This window comes from Monodon monoceros, unplaced genomic scaffold (genome assembly GCF_005190385.1).
Source record: "Monodon monoceros isolate NGI ecotype Baffin Bay Population unplaced genomic scaffold, NGI_Narwhal_1 Super_Scaffold_20, whole genome shotgun sequence".
In the NCBI taxonomy this organism is placed as follows: Eukaryota; Metazoa; Chordata; class Mammalia; order Artiodactyla; family Monodontidae; genus Monodon; species Monodon monoceros.
The window spans coordinates 65,399,803-65,423,533 of record NW_021703777.1 but is presented as its reverse complement, the minus strand read 5'-3'; the positions used below and the strand labels follow the sequence as shown (position 1 = coordinate 65,423,533).

Sequence of the window (23,731 nt, the reverse complement as noted above, 5' to 3'; positions counted from 1 at the left end):
GTGCCCTACAGCATGGAGGAGTGATTTATTTTTAAAGTGTGCCTCTTATGCAATACCAGAAATTCAATTAATTTGTAGAGTGGAAGATATTTGTTACCATATTCAAAGCTGCAATCATTACATATGTAATTATATAGCAAGCTAATGTAACAACGTCAGCAACAAAAAAAGATTCATCATTCATAGGCACACTACAATACTGAAGAGAAACATGGTTGGAAAAAACTTCTTCTTAAGGGGACTTAAGTAAGACTTTCACTGACCTGATTCTTTCTAAGTTGAAGAGATTTATCTATAACTAACAGTTTTGAGTTCAAAACAGCTGGATAAGGATAATCTTATGGCATAAAGTGAAAGGTATTCGTTTGTAAATTTAAAAAAATATTATATATATATAAAACAAACTTATATGTATTAGGTAAGGAACACCTGAGAACTCTAGAAAAATTTTCTGAGGATATTGGAGACAATTACGTGGAATGTAAATCTTTAAATGGACATATTCAAGCTGAAGTATGAGGAAGCAGAAATACTGGGTGTGTCAGACAGTGAGACAGGGAGAAGGCAGTAGAAAAAACAAAGTAGAAAGGAAATGAAGAGTTCATTCCTATATAAAAGAAAGAGAAGTTACAATAGTTAGAAGAAAAAAAGCAGGAGAGGCTAGTTTTGCTAAGATGTAGAAAGAACACAACAGTAACACTGTTTCTAAGGCATACCTTTTGTCCTTAGGGATTTTTCAAATGGATCTCTCTCTGAATCAAGCCAGGTGGGGATTTTAGACTTGAGCCTTTGAGGCTCCACCCATCTGCCCTGGAGCCTGCCCTGTGGCAAACCTTCAACCCTTTCTTCTCCAAGCTCTGGCCTCTTGCAGAGGGGACAGCAACAGACAGCGGTGCACATTCCCCTGGGATACTGGGGGAAAAGCCAACAGAGCGAGGCCTTCTGCAATGCAGAGGGTAGGAGTTTCCAGCCTGGGTCTGTACAACTTCTAACTCTGAGCTCCAGGATTCCAGAGAGATTACATAAATACTGGCGGCGTCCAATTCTCAAGCTGTATTTACATTCAGCACATTTATATGAGTAAGTAGAAACCTGCTAATATTTTAACAATTAAAAAATTAACAGCAAACAATTTTACAGAATCTTTATTGTAAACAGAGGTCATTAATAGTTATTACAAACTGAATCAACTGAAAGTCAAATTGGTAACTTGACACATTTATAGGTTTATTTTTCTATGGCATAATTTGTAATCTTTGCCCCCTCAGTGCTTTAAAAAAGATTACTAAAATTATCAGCATTTCAATGTTCTTTTTTTTTTTGTCAAGTTTAGCACCGTAACATTCTCATGATCTTTAAAAAAACTCACTCAAAAACTAGGTAGAACTTCCACTTTTCATTCAAAACTATCACGTAGAACTTCCACTTTTCATTCAAAACTATCTCACACACAATTTGTTTTTTCAATGCAAAAAGAATACAAATAAGTATATTTTTAAATATTACAGAGCACACATACAGTCCCTACTGTGTATAGTTTTTGCATTCTTCCTACCTGCCCATTAGAGAGTCCCTAAAATACCTTGCTTTCATTTCATTTGTCCCCCATGTCATTATAATCCACCTCTGAAGGACTGTAGTTATTTAAACAAGCACGTGTCTGCCCCATCTCCGGGGATGCTGCCTTTGTCCTCTACCTCCCCCAAGTCTGTTGCTTGTCTTATCAGCGCTTGATGGAGGGGAGGAATGACAGCAGAAGAGGCAAAGTTAACAATTCAGTTTATAGAAAAATAGCATCTGATGGTGAGAATGAGTAGCTGAGGCTTTACTGTTACGCTAAACAGGTCACAGGTAAAATGGACAGTTTGTTCTTGTTCTGCTTCCCAGGGAATTTCCCAGGTCTACATTTCAATGAAAAAACAAAAGCTACTTGTGACATGTCCTAAATTACTATACCTGTTACCTTAACAATCAGTTCTGTAAAAACATCAAAATATTCTCTCATGTCCAAAGCACTTAATGGAGATGTATCAAAAACAAGTATTTCTCAAAGAGGAGTAAAAATAGATTATTTCATGAATTACATTCAATAAATAATACTTTGTAACAGAGTGTTCTGTGGTTTTTGTAAAAATATTTATCTAAACAAACTTTCAAAACAAATCTAGAGCAGACAAGTAATGAATGTAAAATTTACAAATACACTGAGCATCTGAACGAATATTCCAATGGATTTTTTCTGAACATTATTCAGATATTAAATGATACTGAATATATTCATATGGGTTCTGAATATCACTACAACAAATAACAACCAGAGGTCATAAATTTCACTCTCTCTCTTTTTTCTTCACTTAAAAAAAAACTTCACTCAGTAGTAGGTAGTAAGTCAATCTCTACTTTAGTATACTTTAATGACTACTCATAATCTCTAAAGTATTTGGTTTTTCTATCAGAGAGAACTGTGACAATACTGAATGCAAATTTTTTTTTGTATCGATTTTCCTATCTATATAGTTCAAACTGGCAAGGACAGAATATTATACTTGAATGCAGAACGGGGCCTGTAATTTATCTCTTCTGCCTATTTTACAGCACACTACTTTGAGGTCTCTCTTCCTGATGTTGTGTGGATCTTAATAATACCAGCGAGTTCCTTTCAAGTCAAATATAAAACACCTTAAAAATTAACTGGCTTGAGGGTTGTAAAACATTATAATGGGTGGTGATGTCAGGAGCAGAGGTCAATCTCATACTTACGTGAAAATTACTTATATTATTTCCTGCATTAGTACCCTTTAGTCCAGTGCTTCCTGACTTTTTTCAAGGTATGGCACATATTAAAAAGGGTAACACTTGTCTGGCTTGCTGGGGTAAATCCACCAGCCATTCTGGGCCAGCAGGACTCGTCTGGGGCACGGCCTCCTCATTTCCCACTGTGCTGCCCCGAGGGCTGAGGGTATACATATCCTGGCAACCCTTTTACCCATTCAGGTACCCCAGCTGGGAAACGAGGGTAACCCACAACTAGGCCAATTTGATCTCTCTATAATATATTTTAGAATTGGCTTAAGAAAATTTAAAATCTGACAGTGATTGGTCAGTTTTTTGACTGCGATTGATTTATTTCCTTTTAATTAGAGTAAGCATACCTGTTTTTTCGTTTCTTATCTGCCTAGGTAAGTCTGAATTAGTCTTTGCTCATCTTTGCGGGGTTTTAAATAATTAAAACTCCAGCGCAGGTAGTGGAAAGAATGCGGTATTTAGAAACAGGCTCATCCAGGTTTGAGTCACACCTGAACTCCAATCCCAACTCTGCTATTTCCTCTGTAACATTAGGCAAGTTTCTGAACTTCTCTGAACCTCAGTTTCCTAATGGGTAAACTGGGATAACAACACCTGCTTATAGAGTTGTGGTGTGAATTAGAGACATTCCATGTGCGGTGCCTAGGACAATGCCTAGCACTCTAAGATGCTCAATACATGACAGCTATCATCATTTAACAGTTAAAGCTGAGATGGTGCTTTAATTTCTACCACATTGCGAGCACAATATTTAATGAGTATACATTCTATTAGAGTATTTTCTTCCTAGTGCAAAACTGAGGAACCATAGTTTCTTACTAACTCCCATATGCGAAGTTCTTTAATGACCTCACTTGCATGTGAGAATACGGCTGAAAGTCAATGCACTAAAAATCTGTCTTTCCGGGCTTCCCTGGTGGCACAGTGGTCGAGAGTCCGCCTGCCGATGCAGGGGATGTGGGTTCGTGCCCGGTCCGGGGGGATCCCACGTGCCGCGGAGCGGCTGGGCCCGTGAGCCATGGCCGCTGAGCCTGCGTGTCCGGAGCCTGTGCTCCGCAGCGGGAGAGGCCGCATCGGTGAGAGGCCCGCGTACCGCAAAGAAAAAAAAAAAAAAATCTGTCTTTCCTCTTAGAAGCCAAAAGACAGAGCAGGTAACATTTACTGGTGGTGTACCTTTAAACATCTTAAGTGGGTCTGTCCCCATTAGTTACCAAAAGCTTACTTATAGTGAGCCTAAACGGTTGCTTCAGACCTTTAGCCTTTAGACAAGGAAAAGTGGCATTTTAAAAACACTTCTTTAAAGATTAATATTGATTGTATTCACTTCTCTTAATTGTTTTAGAGAACTGTAAATTGAAGATCAGTGCAACTTAATGAAATGTATTAGAATTCAGGCTCTCTGAGACTATTTTAAACATGGAGACTATATAATGGATACAGCAGTGCTCTGCAGATAAAATAATTACGAGTTATCACAAACTCTGTAAAAACATGATTTGCATGCCTACTCTGGAAAAAAAAAAAAGTCAAGTCACGATCTGAACCTACTGACGCCCTCTCGGGTTCTTCTAGTGAGTGTCTCCACAGGGGTTGTCTGAGGTCTGGCAGCCCATGTTCTGGCCCGTCACCTGTACTTTGAAGAGGGTTCCGTCAGCGCACATACAGAGCTTGTAGCGCACCCAGTCACCACCACCAAACTGGTCTCCGCTGGAGGAACTAGGGAGGCGGGTTGTGCTGACCACCACAGTTCCATTCAGGATGATGCTGTTTTCCTATCAGGAGAAAACTCATATATGGCTTGTTTGCATCCACAAGTAGGGCGAGAACAAGATTAATAAACAACACTCACTGAAATATTAGCAAGAATAGAAGGCAGCAAGAAAAAGTCATGACCGAAACAACAGCAACGAAAACCCAAAACCAATCAAAATTCACCTAGTGACCTCTTAGTGATTGTTCACAATGTATATCAGTACACTTGTTAACACAATTTATTTCTCAATTAGTTAAAAATTATATCAAAATTCCTAAGTGCACAGTAAGACGAATACTGATAAAGCCTCAGATCATTTTCATTTATTATTTCCTAAGAGAGTTTTAACCAAGTTGCTGATTGATACATTTCTGACGCTAAGAAGAAAAAGACTGTTTTTCTCCTAGAGAAAAGTAATTTGAATTTCCAATGTTTTTGTGTGACACCATAAATGAAGATTCAAACCATACAATTTTGAAGCCCAGGCACTCAAAGAAAACTGCCTGGAAGTTCTCTTCTTCAAGCCCACTATCCCAGGAACATTCTTGTATTGCAGATCCTCTCTTTTCTGGAACTCCTAACCCTCTCTCTCCCTTCTTCTTTTCATTCATTCAACAAATAATTATTAAAGGTCTCCTATGTGTCAGATACTATTCTAGGTGCTGGGGATGCAGTAGTCAACAGACAGGCAAAGTCCAAGTCCCCATTTACTGGGGAGGGGCAGACAACAAACACCTGAAGAGGTAAAACAAACAGGACATCATCTGAGAAAAGCAAGTCAGGGTGAGTGGAGAGAGAGTGACCAGAGGATGGTCAGGGAAGGCCTCTCTGATAAGGTCACAGTCTGATGGAAACTGGATGACATGAGGGACTAGGGCATGTGGGTAACTGGGCAGAGGAAAGCACATATGCAAAGGCCCCAAGGTGAGGATGTGCCTTGTGTTCTAGGAACAGAGAGGAGGTCAGAGTGGTTGAAGGACATATACAGGGAGTCGACTGGTAGGTAGGAGATGAGTCAAAGAAATAACTAGGGGCCAGAAACATAAGGCCAGGGAATGGACTTTGGCTTTTATTCTGAATCAGATGGGAAGCCATTTGGAAGGTTCTGAACAGAGAAGTGACGATCTTTTAAAAAGGATCGCTCTGGCTGCTGTACAGAGAACTGAATACAGGGGTGAAAGACGAAGCAGGGAGACCACTTTGGAGGCTATTCTAGCAGTGAAGGCAGGAAACGATGCTGGTTTACACCATGGTGGTGGTGGTGAGAATCAGCCAGACTCTGTACATCTTCTGAAGGTAGAGTCCAAAGGCTTTGCTGATGAAATAATGGGTACCATTTAACAAGATGGGAACACTGAAAAAATGCATGTTTGGGGAGGGAAGGAGGAGATGAAGACTTTAGACTTGTTGAGTTTGAGGTGCCTATTAGATATTGAAGTGGAGAGGTAAGAAGGCAGCTGGATATGTGAATCTTACTTAGTTCAGAGGAGAAAGGAGTTCCAAAGTTGAGAGTCATCAGCTTATAGAGGGTATTTAAAGCAACGAAAGTTGATTATGAAGTAATGGAAATGGCTAATTGACTATGTAGTGATAGTATATGGAATTTTCAAATTTTGTTCCAACGCTGCCCTCTTGTGGTTATGTAATTTTACTTTCTTTAAACTGCTAAAGTAGTTTTGTTTTTTTTTTAAATTGAAGTATAGTTAATTTACAATATTGTGTTAGTTTCAGGTGTACATCAAGGTGATTCAGTCGTATATATATTTTTTCAGGTTATTTTCCATTATAGGTTATTAAATTCTTGTTGCTTATCTGTTTTATATATAGTAGTTTGTATCTGTTAATCCCATTCTCCTAATTTATCCCTCCCTGCCTTCCTTTCCCCTTTGGTAACCATAAATTTGTTTTTAATGTCTGTGAGTCTGTTTCTATTTTGTATATAGATTCATTTGTACTGTTTCTTAGAGTCCACATATACGTGATATAATATTTGTCTTAGCAGTTTTTTTAAAAAAGCAGTTTGATTGATAAAATTCTTTCTAATGACTAGCCATACACTTAAAAACTAACCTCTGATATTAGCTGAATTATAAAGCTAATTATCTTTTCAATACTGGTTTATTTTTTTTCTAACTGTGGAGAAACTGATATGTGTGTATATGTATTTCAAAGTATGTCATATTAACAACAGGTAGAATTTTCAGGTAGAAAAACTTAAAAGATTTAGGTGACTTGCTAATGGTTATAAACAAATCAATCACATCTCTTGCTGCTTTGAGTTTCTGATGAAGAGAACAACAGCCCCACTGTGACCACTCTTCAACACTATTATTCTCTCAGAGGAATGGCTTCTTTCTACAATGTATGCAAACAATACTCAGCACTACTATTGAGTTTCTGGCAAGAATCACATTTTATGTTCGTGTTTATTATTTAGAGATTGGAACATATTCTTCAGGGGGAAAAGATATTTATGCAAGTGAAAGAACTTAATTTTTTAAAGTTTTTTCCTTCAAGAACTATGATTAAATTTTTTAAAAGGAACGAACTATTTTATAAGTCCTTAGGTTTAACTTTTGTCATTTAATGCTTAGTAGAACAAATTTAATTAGCTTTAATTAGGTAGCATAGAGCAGATGCCCAAAGACATTTTGAATAAATATACTTTGACCAGAATTGTGAGCAGGTAAAATGTTTTCGAACTTATGGCTCCCTCAAATGAAATATGTTACTTATTAAAGTTCAGATATAATCTGTGAGGCACAAAGAAAAGTTTACTTTTCAACAGGTATAATAAAGGCAAAATCTTTTTCCTTTACAATTAATAATAGATGTATAATTAAAAATACATTTAATATATTTGCTAATTGATTTTCACATCGCTAGACACAAAACCCATGAAGAGATGTGAAAAATCTTTAACTGAAAAAAACCCTATCAACTTCAGGGCATGCATACTGAGAATTCTCTTTTGGAAGCTTTTTGCTTGTTTGTTTGTTTGCCTTTTAAAATAACACAGGCATCATTATGCAAAAAAAAAAAATTTAGAAAATAACAGGCAAGCAGAAATAAAATGAAAATCATCTGTTACCCTGCTACCCATAACTAACCATTGTTGACATTTTGGCATACCCTTCTAGGTTTCTATAAACATACACATAATCTGAAAAATAAAGATGAGATATTTCACAGATTGTTCTATAACTTTCTTTCACTTCATAATCCATTTTGAACATCTTTCCATGTCCGAAAAATACAACTACATTATCATTTTTCATAACTCTTTTTCCACATAAGGACTTATGTACCCAAGAATCTAATAATTCTCTTAAAATCAAAAAATACTCACAGCCTTTAACTCCATATTACCACCCATGCGAAATTCAATGGTTTTGCCCATGACGAATACTCCTTCATTTCCACGCACAATAGCACGCCCATCAACTTTTATATTTAAATCACTAGTAGCATTGCTGGTAATCTGAAGATTAAAAAAAAAAAGTAGTGATGAAGAGTTTCTAAATTAAAGTGAGGATTATTATTAGAGATAGAGGAGGAGGTGTTTCAATGACAAAATATGAAAGCAGGTGTTTTAATTCACATTTCACACATGTAGAGATAAAGAGAGATGATTTGATAATGGTCACATAAACTAGTTGGTGACAAATCTAGAACTAATCCTTTCCGCTGCTCTGGAGTCACTTCATTCATAGCATTTTATCAGTACAGCTGCCCCTGCCCCCCACCTCACACACTTTGTAACTTTAGATAATAATTCTCTTCCATTAATAAAACCAAGGAAAATAAATCATACCCTTTCAGTAGATGCTTTTTGAACATTCAAACTTTTCACTCCACTTGGCAAACGAAACTCATGAGTTTCATAGTCTGTGCTGAATAAGATATTTTGAGTCCTTGGGTCGAAAAACTGCACACCAATGTCACTTATAATAGAAGTTTTGTTCTTTTCTACACTGAGCTTTGTCGTCCCTTGCTGAAAAACAATCTTCAGAAAAACACTTTATCATGAATATGTTTTCGAACAAGACTGCATCCAAAATTCATCAAGAACATTCTAAAAAAACTCTACAATAGCAGGCTTAACTCCTAATAATTTTAAGTGCCTCTCTCTGACTCCCTCCACCCACTTGGGAGAAGAGTCCTTTAAAACGAGGGCTTAACATGCTTATTTGCTGTAATGCTTGGCAGACACAGATGGTCGCAGAGCACAGGGACCCAGAGCTAAGATGGGCAGGGGCAGTAAGGATGCCTCCCTGAGGTTCTGGTCAGTTGAAAACCTACGTTATAGTAGCCACTTGACAGGGGTTGCCACTGACTAGACTGGCATATTCTCTTCCAGACTCCCAGAGAGTAGAGGGTATTCTAACCTGGGAAGGTGCTTTTTAAAATGGTTTCCTCATATGGAGGAGAAAAGAGTAAACTATGTATTCTTACAGTAATTATATCTATCCCAGAAAATGCTACCATGCGACAAAATCTAGAATATTAAGAAAGTATCTAACATTAATAGATGGATGAGAAGACCAACAATATTATTAAATATATTATGAATTTTCTTTAAAGGAAAATATCCATTTCCAGTAATCAACTCTAGGTTTTTACGAAGAATTTTTCTCTAATGTTCCTCAATTAATGTGTTTACTTACAGGTTGGTTGTTGCCAGTGATGACTAAATTTTCATTTCGCCTTCCTCCTACTGTGCTCTTATAAAGAGGGTGTATAACTCCCATGTCAGACACTTGCTTAAATCGAAGCAGACCACTTTCATGAAACTCCATGCTGTCACAGCCATTTGGTCCAATGCGAATCACAGCCCAGATAACAAGTGTTACCTAAAAAAGAAATCAAGCCCACTGTTAATATGTTAATAGGTTTAACATAATCAGTAAACAAATAGGAAAGGTAGTTGCTAAAGGATTAAACTTCCTAAAATGTTTCATCAATGAGATGAACACATCAATTGGGTTTCCACTTACAAACAAAACCAATTTTATTTTAATCAAGGTATTACATACCAATAACTAAAAGTCAAAAAGTGCTAAAGGTGGGCTTCCCTCGTGGCGCAGTGGTTGAGAGTCCGCCTGCTGTTGCAGGGGACATGGGTTCGTGCCCCGGTCCAGGAAGATTTCACATGAGGCAGAGCGGCTAGCCCCATGAGCCATGGCCACTGAGCCTGTGCGTCTGGAGCCTGTGCTCCGCAACGGGAGAGGCCACAACAGTGAGAGGTCCGCATACCGCCAAAAAAAAAAAAAAGTGCTAAAGGTTCTATAATTAAAGAAAAAAGATTACTTTATTTCTTCTACCTCCCCTATGCCTCGTCCCAGAACAACCACTTTCAACAAGCTTAGCCATTTCGTCTAGAATTTATCTCCATATTTCTAAATAGTAAGTGTATGTTATTTCTTCACTGATCAATTTTAGGTTGTATCTATCAATTTCCTATTTTAGCAGATGAGAATTTTAGCTCATTTATATCTCTTCTCCTCCAACTCCAATCTCAAGTTTTGGTTAAATCCATGTTCAGTATTTTCAGTATTACAACAATGTAAGTATTGTTCACTGCTAAGCCAAACACTGTACTATGATGGCAGTTCCCTTCTTGTACTTTGTGTCTTTCAGAGTTTAATATTTGTCCTTCTTTCATGTGCTTAGTTTCTTTGAAAATCAGACTATGTTTTTTCAAACTCTCCAACATTTCTGTAAAATGTCTCTCAATAAAATGTTCTAAAAGTCCAAACCTCCCAGAAAATGTATTCGCTCTATTTGCCTCTCCCAGGAAATCTTTCCGGAACGAACCCTCATCTTCTTGCTCCAGTCTGAGCTCCTGCCCTCTGGGTCTGTCGCACGGCTATAACCATGAGCTTTCCATTCACTTTCATGCTGGAACTTCCTTTCGTCTTTCTCCCATGCAGGATACCCAGTTTCCGGTATCCTTGTCTTCAACATTCTCGGTTTAGTACCTTCTTTTGGTAGAGCACATTGTCCCGTGGCTTCTTTAAAAAGAATGTATGTGAAATATTTTTTGAGAGTGTGCGTGGCTAAAACAATGTCTATAATTCCTCACATTTGACTGAGAGTTTAGCTTGGTATGCATTTCTAGATTTGAAATTATTTTCTCTCTGAATCTTGAAGGTCCTTGCTTTCTTGCCTTCTAGTTTCCAGCACTGCTTTTGACAGGGTCCGATGCCACTCTGATTTTGTGTTCTTTATACAAAACCCGTTTTTTTAATTCTCTGGAAGAGTTTAGGATCATCTCTTTATTCCTGGTCTTCTTAAATTTCACAGTAATAGCCTTGGTGTGAGTCTTTTTTTTTAATACATATGCTGGATCCAGAATGGTAGTTTTCAACCTGTCCTAGGAATCTTTCTTATTTGATAACTTTCTTCCCATTGTGTTTTTTCTTCTCTCTTTCTAAAACTCCAATTAACAGAATGTTCCTGGATTCATTCTTTAATTTAGTTGAACTTTGTGGAAGATTTTATCTTCCAATGTCTGTCTATCTATCCATCCATCCATCCATTCATGTACGTGTATTTCTATTGAGTTCTTCCATATTCTTTAACTGCTTCTTTTTAATGGCATGCTATCCTTGTTTAATGGGTGCAGTATCCTCTGACTTCTCTGAAGCTATTGATTGTGTGCTTTAATTCTTTTAAGTTTCCTGTCATTTGTTGCATTTTCTCCATTTCCCTGAATTCCCACTTTCCCCATGGTTTGGGTGCTTTTGGTCTCAATCATTTCTCAATTCTGGGAGCTTTCCATAAAAATCTACTGATCCCTGGTGGCTCTGTGTTCATAGTTAACAGAGCGGTTATAAAAAGTTCAGGGAAAGTTCTCTGGGTGGGGTGGCACTTGTGACTGACAGGCTTCACAGTAGGGAGATTAGGTGGCTTTTTCACAGGGACCTGCCAAGTGTATCTTCAGGTCTTTTCTCTATGTTCTTCAGTTTCTTCAGAGCAGGCTATTTTATCTCTTGCTGGGGGATGTAAGCCTGGTACAGGGAGCTGGAGCTGGAGGATGAGGATATGGGAGCCTCAGTGCTCAGGATACAGACTTTCCTGCCTTCAGTGTGGAAACCCATCCCTACCCTCCTCTTGGCAATATCCTCAGGCAGAAAGAATCCCCTCTGGTTCAGTGTGGGGTTAGGAGGGCTGGCTGCCTAACTGCTGCCTGGAAGGAGAGGGAGGCTGGGGATTGCATGCCTTCTTCTATGGACTTTTCAAACAAGCTCTCCGTTTTCAGTTCCCCCTTCACTCCTACTTTTCAAGGCACTTGTACTTCCAGTTCCTGAGGCTTTTCAGGATTCTGCAAGACACTTCCACCAATGCCCCCTGCAACCCTCTCCCCCAACACGCAGTTTCTCTTCTCTAGTAAGTTATTTGCCACTCCTCCTCCTTTTTGTCTTCATATATTACGGTTCAGGATTTCGGTTGCCTCCCACTTTCTTCCAAGGTATTTCTGATTCTTGACATTGTCACCTAAGGATGAGCTTTTAAAGCAGAAGGGGATGAAAATATCTTTTTTTTTTTTTTGCTATCTTAACCATAACTTTCCAAAAAAATAAATTTCTAAAATAAAATAAATTCAGAACATGTGCTCCTAGTAAAACTATTTACAGTATCAGCTCTTTTTGATTTAAGTGAAGAATTAGACACAAATGTTTTGGATGTACATAAAATACAATGGACTGGTTTGAGAGTATTAGAAGTAAAAAAATACAGTAGTAACTGAAATTACGTTAGAACTGCTGCATCCATGTTCATGATTGGTCTCAGGGATACCAATAATCACTCTCTGAAAATATCTATCCACACACATGCCAGAGGGGTTCAAATTTAACCCCTTTCTTTAAGAAAGCAAATATCTTTGGAAAAGGCAACACACCAGTTCCTCACACCTTAGTGTAAACCAGTCTCCTCATATCCTTTCATTCTTTTATAACAGAGATTTAGGACTACAAAATACAACGCTTTACTGCCATCCAAGGTTTACAATTTTAAAATCTAGCTGAGCAGGCAAGAGCAAATTTTGGAAAAGTTGAATGAAAACAGGAAGGAGTATATTTTTAGGAGAGATGAAGGCAGTAAAATCATCTTGGCAAAGGTCTCTTCTATTGAGTTGACTCTAACCTTTTAAAAGTTGTCTTTTATTTTTATTTTATTTTTAAAAATTAATTAATTAATTAATCAATTATTTTTGGTTGCATTGGGTCTTTGTTGCTGGCGAGCGGGGGCTACTCTTCGTTGCGGTGTGCGGGTTTCTCATTGCGGTGGCTTCTCTTGTTGTGGAGCATGGGCTCTAGAGCACAGGCTCAGTAGTTGTGGCGCACGGGCTTAGTTGCTCTGTGGCATGTGGGATCTTCCCGGACCAGGGCTTGAACCCGTGTCTCCTGCATTGTGGGAAGCCCTAAAATTTAAGTCTTTTAAAGGAAAGAGTCTATGAGCATTTTTTTCTAAATAAAATTAGTGCATGGCAATATTAACATACTAAGTTTTCATATAGAAAATATTCATTAAAATTCAATAAGAGATAAAACATATACAGGCATAGTTCAGAGAAATTGTAGGTTTGGTTCCAGATAACAACAATAAAGCGAATATTGCAATAAAGCAAGTCCACACAAACTTTTTTGGTTTCCAAGTGCATATAAAACTTATGACTACACTATACTGTAGTCTATTACGTGTGCAACAGGATTATGTCTAAAAAAAAACTATGTATAGGGAATTCCCTGGCAGTCCAGTGGTTAGGACTCGGCGCTCTTACTGCCGGGGTCCCGGGGTTCAATCCCTGGTTCGGGAACTAAGGTCCTGTACAAGCCATGCGATGCGGCTGAAAAAACCAAAAACCAAAACCCCAAAAAACCAATGTACATACCTTAATTAGAAAATACTTTTTTGCTAAAAAGTGCTAACCATCACCTGAGCGTTTAGCAAGTTGTAATCTCTTTGCTGGTGGAGGGTCTTCCCTTGACGCTGGCGGCTGCTGACTGACCAGGGTGATGGTCACTGATGGCTGGGGTGGCTGGGGCCATTCCTTAAAGTGAGGCCACCATGAAGTCGGCTGCACTGACTCTTCCTTCCACGAACGGTTTCTCTGTAGCATGTGATGCCGTTTGATAGCGTTTCAGCCACAGTAGACCTTCTCTCAAAATTGGAGTCAATCCTCTCAAATCCTGCCACTGCTTTACTTAATTTCTTTCTTTTTGTAGGGGGTATCTCACAGGTATGTCTATTCGTGCTCGAGGACAGCGGCACTGCTACAAGTGTGCATGATGTCCCACATTCCCACAATACAGCCCGACCCATGTCCCATCCAAGTAAAGCTGGTTAATGATGACCATGAGCAGGCGTAGGACTGGAAGCTTTCAAGGCTTTACTTCTTTTATCAGCACTCCTGATTTTATAAACGATGAAGCCCGTCAACCCCACTCCGACCCAAATCTCCTGGTAAACTTAGGTACAGCAGGGCTTCACGGAGATGCAAACATTCTTAAGGCTTGGAAGCAGCTCAGGCAGCCCCTACCACTGCCTTATCAACTAAGCTTATGTAATAGTCTAAATTCTTTATTGTCATTTCAATAATCTTCACAGCATCTCCACCAGGAGTAGATTCCATCTCAAGAAAACACTTTCTTTGCTCATCCATAAGAAGCAACTCCTTATCCTTTAAAGTTTTATCATGAGATTGTAGCAATTCAGTCACTTCTTCAGGCTCCACTTCTAATTCTAATTATCTTGCTATTTCTATCACATCTGCAGTTACTTGCTCCACTGAAGGCTTAAACCCCTCAAAGTCATCCATAGGGCTGGAATCAACTTCTTCCAAACTCCTGTTAACTTTGATATTTTGACCTCTTCCCAAGAACTGCTAATGTTCTTAATGGCATCTAGAATGATGAATCCTTTCCAGAGGCTTTTCAACTTACTTCACCCAGGTCCATCAGAGGAATCATAATCTATGGCAGCTATAGCCTTAAAAAATTTATTTCTTAAATAATAAGACCTGAAAGTCAAAATTATTGCTTGATCCGTGGGCTGCAGAATGGATGTTGTGTTAGCAAGCATGAAAACAACACTAATCTCATTGTACATCTCCATCAGAGCTCTTGGGTGACCAATGCATTGTCCATGAGGTGTAATATTTTGAAAGAAATCTTTTTTTTCTGAGCAGTAGATCTTAACGGTGGGCTTAAAATATTCAGTAAACTATGTTGTAAACAGGTGTGCAGTTATCCAGATTTTGTTGTTCCGTTTATAGGGCACAGGCAGAAGTAGATTTAGCATAATTCTTAAGGGCCCTATGATTTTCCAAATGGCAAATGAGCACTGGATTCAACTTAAAGTCACTGGCTGCCTTAGCCCCTAATGGAGAGTCACCCTGTCCTTTGAAGCTTTGAAGCCAGGCACTGACTTTTCCTCTCTAGCTATGAAAGTCCAAGATGGCATCTTCTTCTAGTAGAAGGCTGTTTTGTTTGCATGGAAAATTTGTTGTTTAGTGTAGCCATCTTCATTACTTTTCTTAGCAAGATCTTCTGGATAAGCTGCTGTAGCTTCTACATCAGCACTTGCTGCTTCGCCTTGTACTTTGATGTTATAGAGACGGCTTCTTTCCGTAAACCTCATGAACCAGCCTCTACTAGCTTCAGACTTTTCTTCTGCAGCTTCCTCACCTCTCTCAGCCTTCACAGAATTGAAGAGAGTTAGGGCGTTGCTCTGGATTTGTCTTTGACTTAAGGGAATGTTGTAGCTGGTTTGATCTACCCAGACCAGTAAACCTTTCTCCATATCAGCAATAAGACTGTTTTGCTTTCTTATCATTCATATGTTCCCTAGAGTAGGACTTTTATTTCCTTCAAGACTCTTTCCTTTGCATTCACAAGTTGGCTAAGTATTTGGCGTAAGAGGCCTAGCTTTCAGCTGATCTCAGCTTTTCACATGCCTTCCTCACTAAGCTTAAACATTTCTATCTTTTGTTTAAAGTGAGGGACACCTGCAACTCCTCCTTTCACTTGAACACTTAGAGGCCATTGTAGGGTTATCTCAGGGAATAGGGAGGTCCGAGAAGAGGGAGAGAAACGAGGAGCGGCCAGTCAATGGAGCAGTCAGAACGTACACAACATTTATCAATTAAATCCACCATCTTACCTGGATGTGGTTAGTGGCAACCCAAAAACATTACAATAGTAACACTAAAGATCACGGATCACAGATCACCATAACAAATATACTAATATTGAAAAAGCTTTAAATATTGTGAGAATTACCAAACTGTGACATGGAGACTGAAGTGAGCAAATGCAGTTGGGAAAATGGCACCGACAGATGTGCTTGATGCAGGGTTGCCACAACCTTCAATTTGTAAACAACGCAGTATCTGCAAAGTGCAATAAAGCTAAGTGCGATAAAACACGGTATGCCTGTATAGAAAAGCAGAAAGAGGGTCCTGAAAGAAATGATAGGAAGAGAGTCCATGATTTGACTAAAAGACAGAAGAAAAATTCCCCACGGTAATTAAAAAAAGAATATTCTGTACTAAATACTCACAATTAAATTGATGACAGCCAGAATAAACAGGAGGATAATCACACAGATGGCTAAATTGCCCTTTCTCCCTCTCAGTCCCGTTTTATGCAGGCGATCTTCATCAATTGGAATATACCCGGCTTTAAAGTTACTGTTGTGCTCTTTATTGACATTCCTTCTTTCAACAGCCTTCTCACGCATGGACTTCTTTACAGGACCATTGGAACTTTGCTAAAAACAAAATACAACACAATGGAGCAGCTATACCCTCTCTTTTTGATGCATTTATTTGTTAGGTGCAAATTCATAACTAAAGAAAGCTGAATTGGTTAGTGATATATTTTCCACCAATAAACCTTAAGTCGTGTTGAGCTGCAGGCTCCAAGTAAGGACATGACTGTGCTGAGAAGGGTCATAGAGAAGAACCTTCAGTGTGACCATCTGATAACATATTTCCACTGTCTGCTTTGAATAGTCCTACCGTCAGTAAACTGAACAGCTAGCTCATTTGGTGGAAGAGTTAACATACACATTCTACAGTGGGTAATCTTGTTTTAATTAATGATTTATAACGATTTGTTTAATTGTATATAGTTTTTCATTTATATGAAAATAATTTGGAAAGGCTAATACACTTTATTCATCACTCCAGATGGCTAAAGTTAACATTATCCTAGACAAGCAGATTTCAAAATACGGGCTGGGAAGCCCTGGAGGGGTCCCCTGAACTCTTTCAAGTGTCTGGTGGGTGCAAATTATTTTCAAAATAACACTAAGATGTTATTTTCTTTTTGTACTCTTCTTCTCCCATGAATATGCAGATGACACTTGAACAACATGGATTTGAACTGCATGGGTCCACCTATACGTGGATTTTTTTTTTTTTTTTTTTTGCAGTACGCGGGCCTCTCACCGCTGCGGCCTCTCCCGTTGCGGAGCACAGGCTCAGCGGCCATGGCTCACGGGCCTAGCCGCTCTGTGGCCTGTGGGATCTTCCCGGACCAGGGCACGAACCCGTGTCCCCTGCATTGGCAGGCGGACTCTCAACCACTGCGCACCCAGGGAAGCCCTATACGTGGATTTTTTTCAGTAAATATACTGGAAAAAAATTTGGAGATTTGCAACAATTTGAAAAAACTTGCAGATAAACTGTGTAGCCCAGAAATATCAAAAAAATTAAGAAAAAGGTGCGTCATGAATGCATAAAATATATGTAGATACGTAAGTTTAGTGATATTTACTATAAAATTAATAATGCTAGTTTTCTTACTGTTTTTTTAACTTTGCTTTCAAAGAATTACATTACTGTACAGTCTCTCTCTCTCTCTCATAACTGGAGAAATTGTGTATCAGCCTATCATCCCATGTAACTGGTTTTTTAAAAAAGATATTATGAATATGACTGTGATACTCTATGCCATAAAAAATTTTATTACGATCCTTTCATTAGTGTATAGGTCAGGCTACTGTGAAGGAACTGTACTGATTCCACGAGGCTACTGTAAAGCAATCATACTGCTGCTTCTTCGTTATCAATGCATGAATCGTTATGCACGTAAATAAATATGAATTTCTTTCCCACATTATCTTTTCATTTTTGATGTCCAGTGTTAGTAATATGTATAACATCTACAGTGTTTTGTACCACATAAGACAATATTGATGTAGGTGCTGACAGATGATTCATCTTGTAAACAGACGACATAAATTTATGGTATCGATAAAGACAGTACAGTACTGTAAATGTATTTTCTCCTTCCTTATGATTTTCTTAATAACATTTTCTTTCCTCTAGCTTACTTTATTGTAAGAATACAGTATATAACAAATATAACATACAAAATACATGTTAATTGACTGTTTAGGTAACCAGTAAGGCTTCCGGTCAACAGCATTCTATTAGTTTAGGTTTTGGGGGAGTCAAAAGTTATACGTGAACTTTTGACTGTGTGGGGATCAGCGCCTCTAACCCCTGCGTCATTCCAGGGTCAACTGTACAGTGAAACTTCCAGAGGCTACATGACCATATGTGCTGACACCATTGCTCTAACAGCTAATGGAATGTGTGTTTGTATACTCCTGTGTTTACAAAATTTCCCAATTTAAATTCCTAATATGGTAAGTATCAACAGATATAACCCACATAAACAAAAGCTCTTTGGGATTCTCAGTCATTTTTTTTTTTTTTGCGGTACGCGGGCCTCTCACTGCTGTGGCCTCTCCGGTTGCGGAGCACAGGCTCCGGATGAGCAGGCTCAGCGGCCATGGCTCACGGGCCCAGCCACTCTGCTGCATGTGGGATCTTCCCAGACCGGGGCATGAACCCGCGTCCCCTGCATCGGCAGGCGGACTCTCAACCACTGCGCCACCAGGGAAGCCCCCTCAGTCATTTTTGAGAGTATCAAGAGGGGAACTTCTCTGACAGTCCAGTGGTCAGGACTTTGCCTTCCAATGCAGGGGGTGCAGATTTGATCCCTGGTCGGGAAGCTAAGATCCCACATGCCTCAGGCCAAAAAACCAAAACAGAAGCAATATTGTAACAAATTCAATAAAGACTTTAAAAATGGTCCACGTCTAAAAAAAAAAAAAAAAATCTTAAAAAAAAAAAAAAGAGTATAAAGAGAACCTGAGACCAAAGAGTTTGAGAACCTGACTTTCGACTATGGTTGAAAGACATTTTAGGTAATAATCTGGTACATCATGAACACAAAAGGAAGGAGTAGAATGGAATACTGCCCAATTTTCATATTTTTCAGAGCTCTGAGAAAATTAATTTATTGAATAGGCATTTATTAAGCACTTTATGCTTAAACACTAATACTATAAATAGGAATACAAAAGAAATATAGGACAAGATCCTTACCCTCCAGATATTACAAATGTGATTTGGGTACACAAAACAGTTAGCAATGCACTAAAATGCTCTGTACGTTCAGATGCCAAAATCAATAGCTGAGACAATACATCCTGTGGAGTTCATGGGAGAAGAGACAGGAGGGCTTGGAGTTGTCAGGGAAACCAGGAGGAGTAGGTAGGTCAAATCTGGCAATGAAGGCAGAATCAAGTTGGAAATGGAGAATAGGTTGTGAGTTTTTGGACATCTGGGTACAAACTCTAGTCTTTATGTCTGCTGATTTGGGAGTCACTGGAAGTCTCTGAAGATGAATGACATACGTTTCAGGATGCAATGTGTGGGCATTTGTAGGAGACACGGGAAAGAGGAAAACCAGCAAGTAGGTTGTTGGGATGCTGTGGTAATGGAGGCCTGAAGTATTGAGGGTCTAAACTAAGGTGGGATGAAAAAGGATAGATTTAAAATATACTTCAAGAGAAGAGTTAAGTGAATTTGTAGCAGGTTAAAAAAAAAGCCCCTCATGTTTACTGAATGGTGACTATTTAAATATGGAGAATGAAGCAGGGAGAAGATTTTACACATGTTGTATTTGAACTGATTGAGAAATAACCACCTGCCTTAAAGGCAATGGGAAGGATGGGATGGGGTATTAGGTCGGTCAGGACTAGAAATACAGATTTGAGAGTCTTCACCTTCAAGGTAAATTAAATCTATGAGACCACATCAGTTTGCTGTAAAAAACAGTATAGAGGAAGAGAATAAAAAGCCAAGGATGTACCCATGGAAAACTTTAAATGTGCAGGAACAGTGGAAAATGAGAAATACAAGAAAACTACGGATGTGCAGTGTTGCTGAACTTGTCAAGAAGTGCCTCTGTGACTTTCAAATACGAACTTTGAGCAGCAAATTAGTAAGTAGGGAGAGTCCTGAAAGGATGCCAGCATGTATGCGTTTATTTTCGAGTCCAGAAAGACAGAAGTGTTAAGACAAAAGAATTATGTACTGTCGGAGGAAAATTGTGCTTGTTCTTGTTGTCGTTAGTATCTCTTCATCCTCTCCTCACAACAATTTGCAGGAAGACTTGTATGTTTGATGGCAGAGGGAAAGATGCCAAGAAGGGCAAAGGTCAAAGATCTCAGAGTAGGGCAGAATAATGAGGGAAATAAGATCTTTCAGGAGATAGGAAAGAAAAGTGATAGTACAGGAGAAACCAGTCTTAAAGGGTGGGTTCCCACCTCATTGAAATGGTTCACACCAAGAAGAGAAAAAAAAAAAAAATTCTTCTTTTCCCTGGGGATGTAATAGGGAAGGTCATCTGCCAAGAAAGAGTAGAGAGGGCAGCTGGAATCTTATTGTGGTGGCAGGGGTAGCAGGCTGGTTGAGGGCTTATGGAAAATGGAAAAAGACAGGAATAATCATTGTGAGTAATGCGGCAGACAAAAATTTTAAAATTCTACAAAGCGGTAAGAAAGGCTCTGTAGAAGATAATTCAATCTACTCAACAGATTTAACACAAAACAAGTTGCCAAATACAGTTGTGTAGGTTGTATATCTGCATGGGGTACAACAGCTACGAGGGTGCATTGACACTCAAACATTTTAGAGTTGAACATGCATTTTGACAGCCGAAAGCAGTAAAATATCTTAGGGGAAGCGTGCTTGCTTCTAATGTTCACAGACACAGTATGGGTTTACGACAGTGCTGACAGGTGGGCAATTTAAAAATCTTAGCCAGAGTTTGAATATAGGTCTACATAACAGACAGCCAGGGCAAAACTTACCCTCCTGAGATGCACTCTTTAATTTTCTCTGCCACTTCATGTTCATTTGGTGCACTTACCATTTATTGGAGTTACTATATGTCAGAGGCTCCAGACTACCAAGATGAACAAGGTAGAGCGGCTACCCTCAACAAACTTACTTATAGGCCAGCAGAGTAGATAGACAGGGTCACTAGCAATTGCAGTTCAACATGGCAAGTGCTGTCGTACAGCAATGCACACAATACTGAAAGAGTGCATAAGAGGAATGCCACCCGACTTAGCAAGCAGGGGCATCAGTTGAAGGTTTTTAAGAAAAGTTGGGGCTTCAGTTGAATCTTGAAGGCCAAACAGGAGTTAGCCAAGCAAAGTACAGAGAAAGGCATCCCAGGCGGAGCGAACAGCATGGGAACTTTGAGTATAAGTCATCTCTGCAAACTAATTTTGGTCGATTTATGTGGATGGTGAAGAGGATGAGTATAGGAATGGGACAAAACTTGAGGCGAGATGTGGTTAGGGGCTAGAAAACTAGTGGATGTAAGTATCACATCTAGAATGATGAATTTTATCCTGAAGGCAATGGGGAACTACTGAAGATTTCAAATAGGTCAGTGATATAATCAGATCTGCATTATAGCAAAATCAAACCAAAAAGAGATGAACTGGAAGAGAAGAGTTTCGAGATGGAGATTTCAACAACAGGTTTCTCTCACAGTCCAAATGAAGGCTTGACTGAGCTTTGGCGCTGCAGATGAAGAGAAGACTGGGGAGAAGCCTTAAGAGGTAGAACCGAAAGGACCTGATGATTGACTGGGTGTGAGTGTGACTTAGAGGCATCTAAGATGACTCCCAAGTAGGACCCGCTACATAATTTGTGGGGTCCAGAGCAAAAAGAAAATGTGAGGCCCTTTGCTCAAATATCAAGCTTGGGACAGCAGAGCATTAAACCAAATGTGGGTCCCTTCTGAGTTCCCTTGAGCCCGCCCTGCTCCCAAATTTGTGGCGAGGTGAACCAAGTTGAATGGATGGCTGTAACCCTTTTAATAGTGCATATGATCCAATCCAACATTTTTGAGTTTGGGGTGCCTGTGGAAAATTCAGTTAAGTTCAGGCTGGAGACATAAACGCCTAACTCTGAAGTAGAGATTGAGGAACGGATCAGATTGCCCAGTGCAGGTGTAAAGCAAGAAAAGAAGTTCAGTGGAACTTCAAGAGCATTAACAGGTGATGCAGATGAAAAAAGAACCATCTAAAATGGGCACTGATAAATCAGGAGGAAAGCCAAGGGACAATTTTAATCTCAACAAATTCAAGAAGCTTTGTCTCCTTTCAATTTCACTCATTCCTTTAGATTTTATTTTATTGTTAGGACCTGTAGCTTGCCTACCATATTTAGCTGATTTTTCTGCATTTATCTGTCAGTTTGACTTTAAGCTTTGAAGGCAGATGTCATGTCTTTTATTTTTTATGTCCCTCAGAATGACTGTTCCAGTGATATCTACTATGTCTCTAAAAGCTGTTAATTGCCTAAGAAAATCTTTCCAGTTCTGGAAACAGAATGTTGGCTACTTGACTTGTGTATTTTTTCAGCAGTGTTGAAGAATGAGACTTTCCCAAAGAAACTATCATACCACAGTTTCTTTTTAAAAGGAAATAACAGTTAAGGGGAAAAAGTGGCTATCAAAATTATATTTATTATAACAAATCACCCTAGTAACTACAGGTATGTATATATGTGTGTGTGCATGTGTGCCTATGCATAGCTTGCTTTTTGTAAGAAAATAGCCTTTTAAACTATTATTCTAAGTTACCCGTTTACAATGCAGATCAGGAAATACTTGATAAAGCATTTTAAAAAATGATTTTAAACCAACTGGATAGGAGACAGTTTTATATTGGTGACTGTCTCCAAAAACCAAAGCGGGAGGAGAAACGTGGATGTCAGCATATGGGGATGGCACACACGAAGGGGCTGCAAGCTGACACCCAGGCAACAGCTGAGTGTTTCTTGGCTGGTGTCAGGGGAGGCTCTTGGATCGCTGGCTGGGGTTATTTTTGCCTGCATCTTCGCTGGCCACCGAGCAGGGCATGTCCCCGGCACGACCTGGCCCAGGCTCCCGGGTGCCACGGCCGCCTCCCGGGCCCTCAGGACAGCGACCCCTCCTCACCTCGCCGACGGACAGCCAGGCCAGGCCGAGGGCCAGGGCCGGCTCCCCCTTCTCCGCCCCGGGGCCCCTGCCTGGGGTCCCGCCCGGCCTTTGCCAGCATCTCGGACTGCGGACAGCTCCTCCCGCCCCGCCCCACCCCGCGGAGTCATCACCGCCGGCCCTAGGCGGGCCCCGCCGGCAGCACCCCGGCCTCCGCTGGCCCTCCAGCGCCCGGCCGCGGCGGGGCTCACAGACCTGCTCGGCTGCCGCCACCGCCGCAGCAGCTGCAGCCGCTGCCGCCGCCGCCGCCGCCGATGCCGCCATCTTCCAGCGCTGGCCACCGCCGCCGCCGCTGCCACCGCCCCCGCCCCCCGCCGCAGCCACACCCCGCGCGCCTGCGCCTGCGCCCAGGAGGGGCGGGAGGGGCGGGAGAGGCGCCCAGCCCCTCACCGCCCCTCCCCACCTCCAACCTCGCCCCGCCCCGGCAGGGAGGTTCAGAGCCCGCGGCGGCCGCGGGGGCCCGGCGCCCAGGCGGTGGCCTTCGGGCGCGTTTTCCCACGCGCCGGGATTGCTCGCGACCTCGGGCTGCCTCTGGATTCCTCCGAAAGGGCGCCCTCAAAATACGGAAGACGCCTCTCCCTTTGCCCTCCTTTCCCCATCACGAGGGGCTGGTGCCATCCCGAGTCCTCCTTGCTGCACGGGCCGGGATCTTCCTGGAGAGAGGAGAGTACGCGTGGACGAGGTGGTGATAATGTGGCAAAAGTTAACAAGTTGCCGATTAGGTAGCGAAAATCTTGAAAACCGAGACCCCTTAAGAGGACATACAATCACTTCAGGGATGCTTCTTAGCTCTGGAGGGCCTGTG

The 23,731-nt window shown here is 40.3% G+C and overlaps 2 protein-coding genes and 1 pseudogene across 2 annotated transcripts in view; all 3 read right to left on the bottom strand.

Moving 5' to 3' along the window:
* LRRC66 (leucine rich repeat containing 66) overlaps positions 1–3,918 on the bottom strand; it is a 30,832-nt gene extending 26,914 nt beyond the window's left edge. Inside the window, 1 exon segment of the mRNA XM_029235133.1 lies at positions 717–3,918. Coding sequence (XP_029090966.1) covers positions 717–900 — 184 coding nt within the window. The 5' untranslated portion in view covers positions 901–3,918.
* Positions 3,919–4,105: 187 nt separating this feature from the next.
* SGCB (sarcoglycan beta) lies at positions 4,106–23,190 on the bottom strand. The gene is made up of 6 exons (XM_029235134.1): positions 23,122–23,190; positions 16,127–16,336; positions 9,226–9,411; positions 8,373–8,564; positions 7,908–8,039; positions 4,106–4,577 (listed from the first exon to the last, which is right to left on the bottom strand). Exons 1-6 carry the CDS (start codon positions 23,188–23,190, stop codon positions 4,374–4,376), a joined length of 993 nt encoding a protein of 330 aa, XP_029090967.1. The 3' UTR covers positions 4,106–4,373.
* Positions 13,910–14,384, bottom strand: LOC114903013 (annotated as a pseudogene).
* Positions 23,191–23,731: the final 541 nt, after the last annotated feature.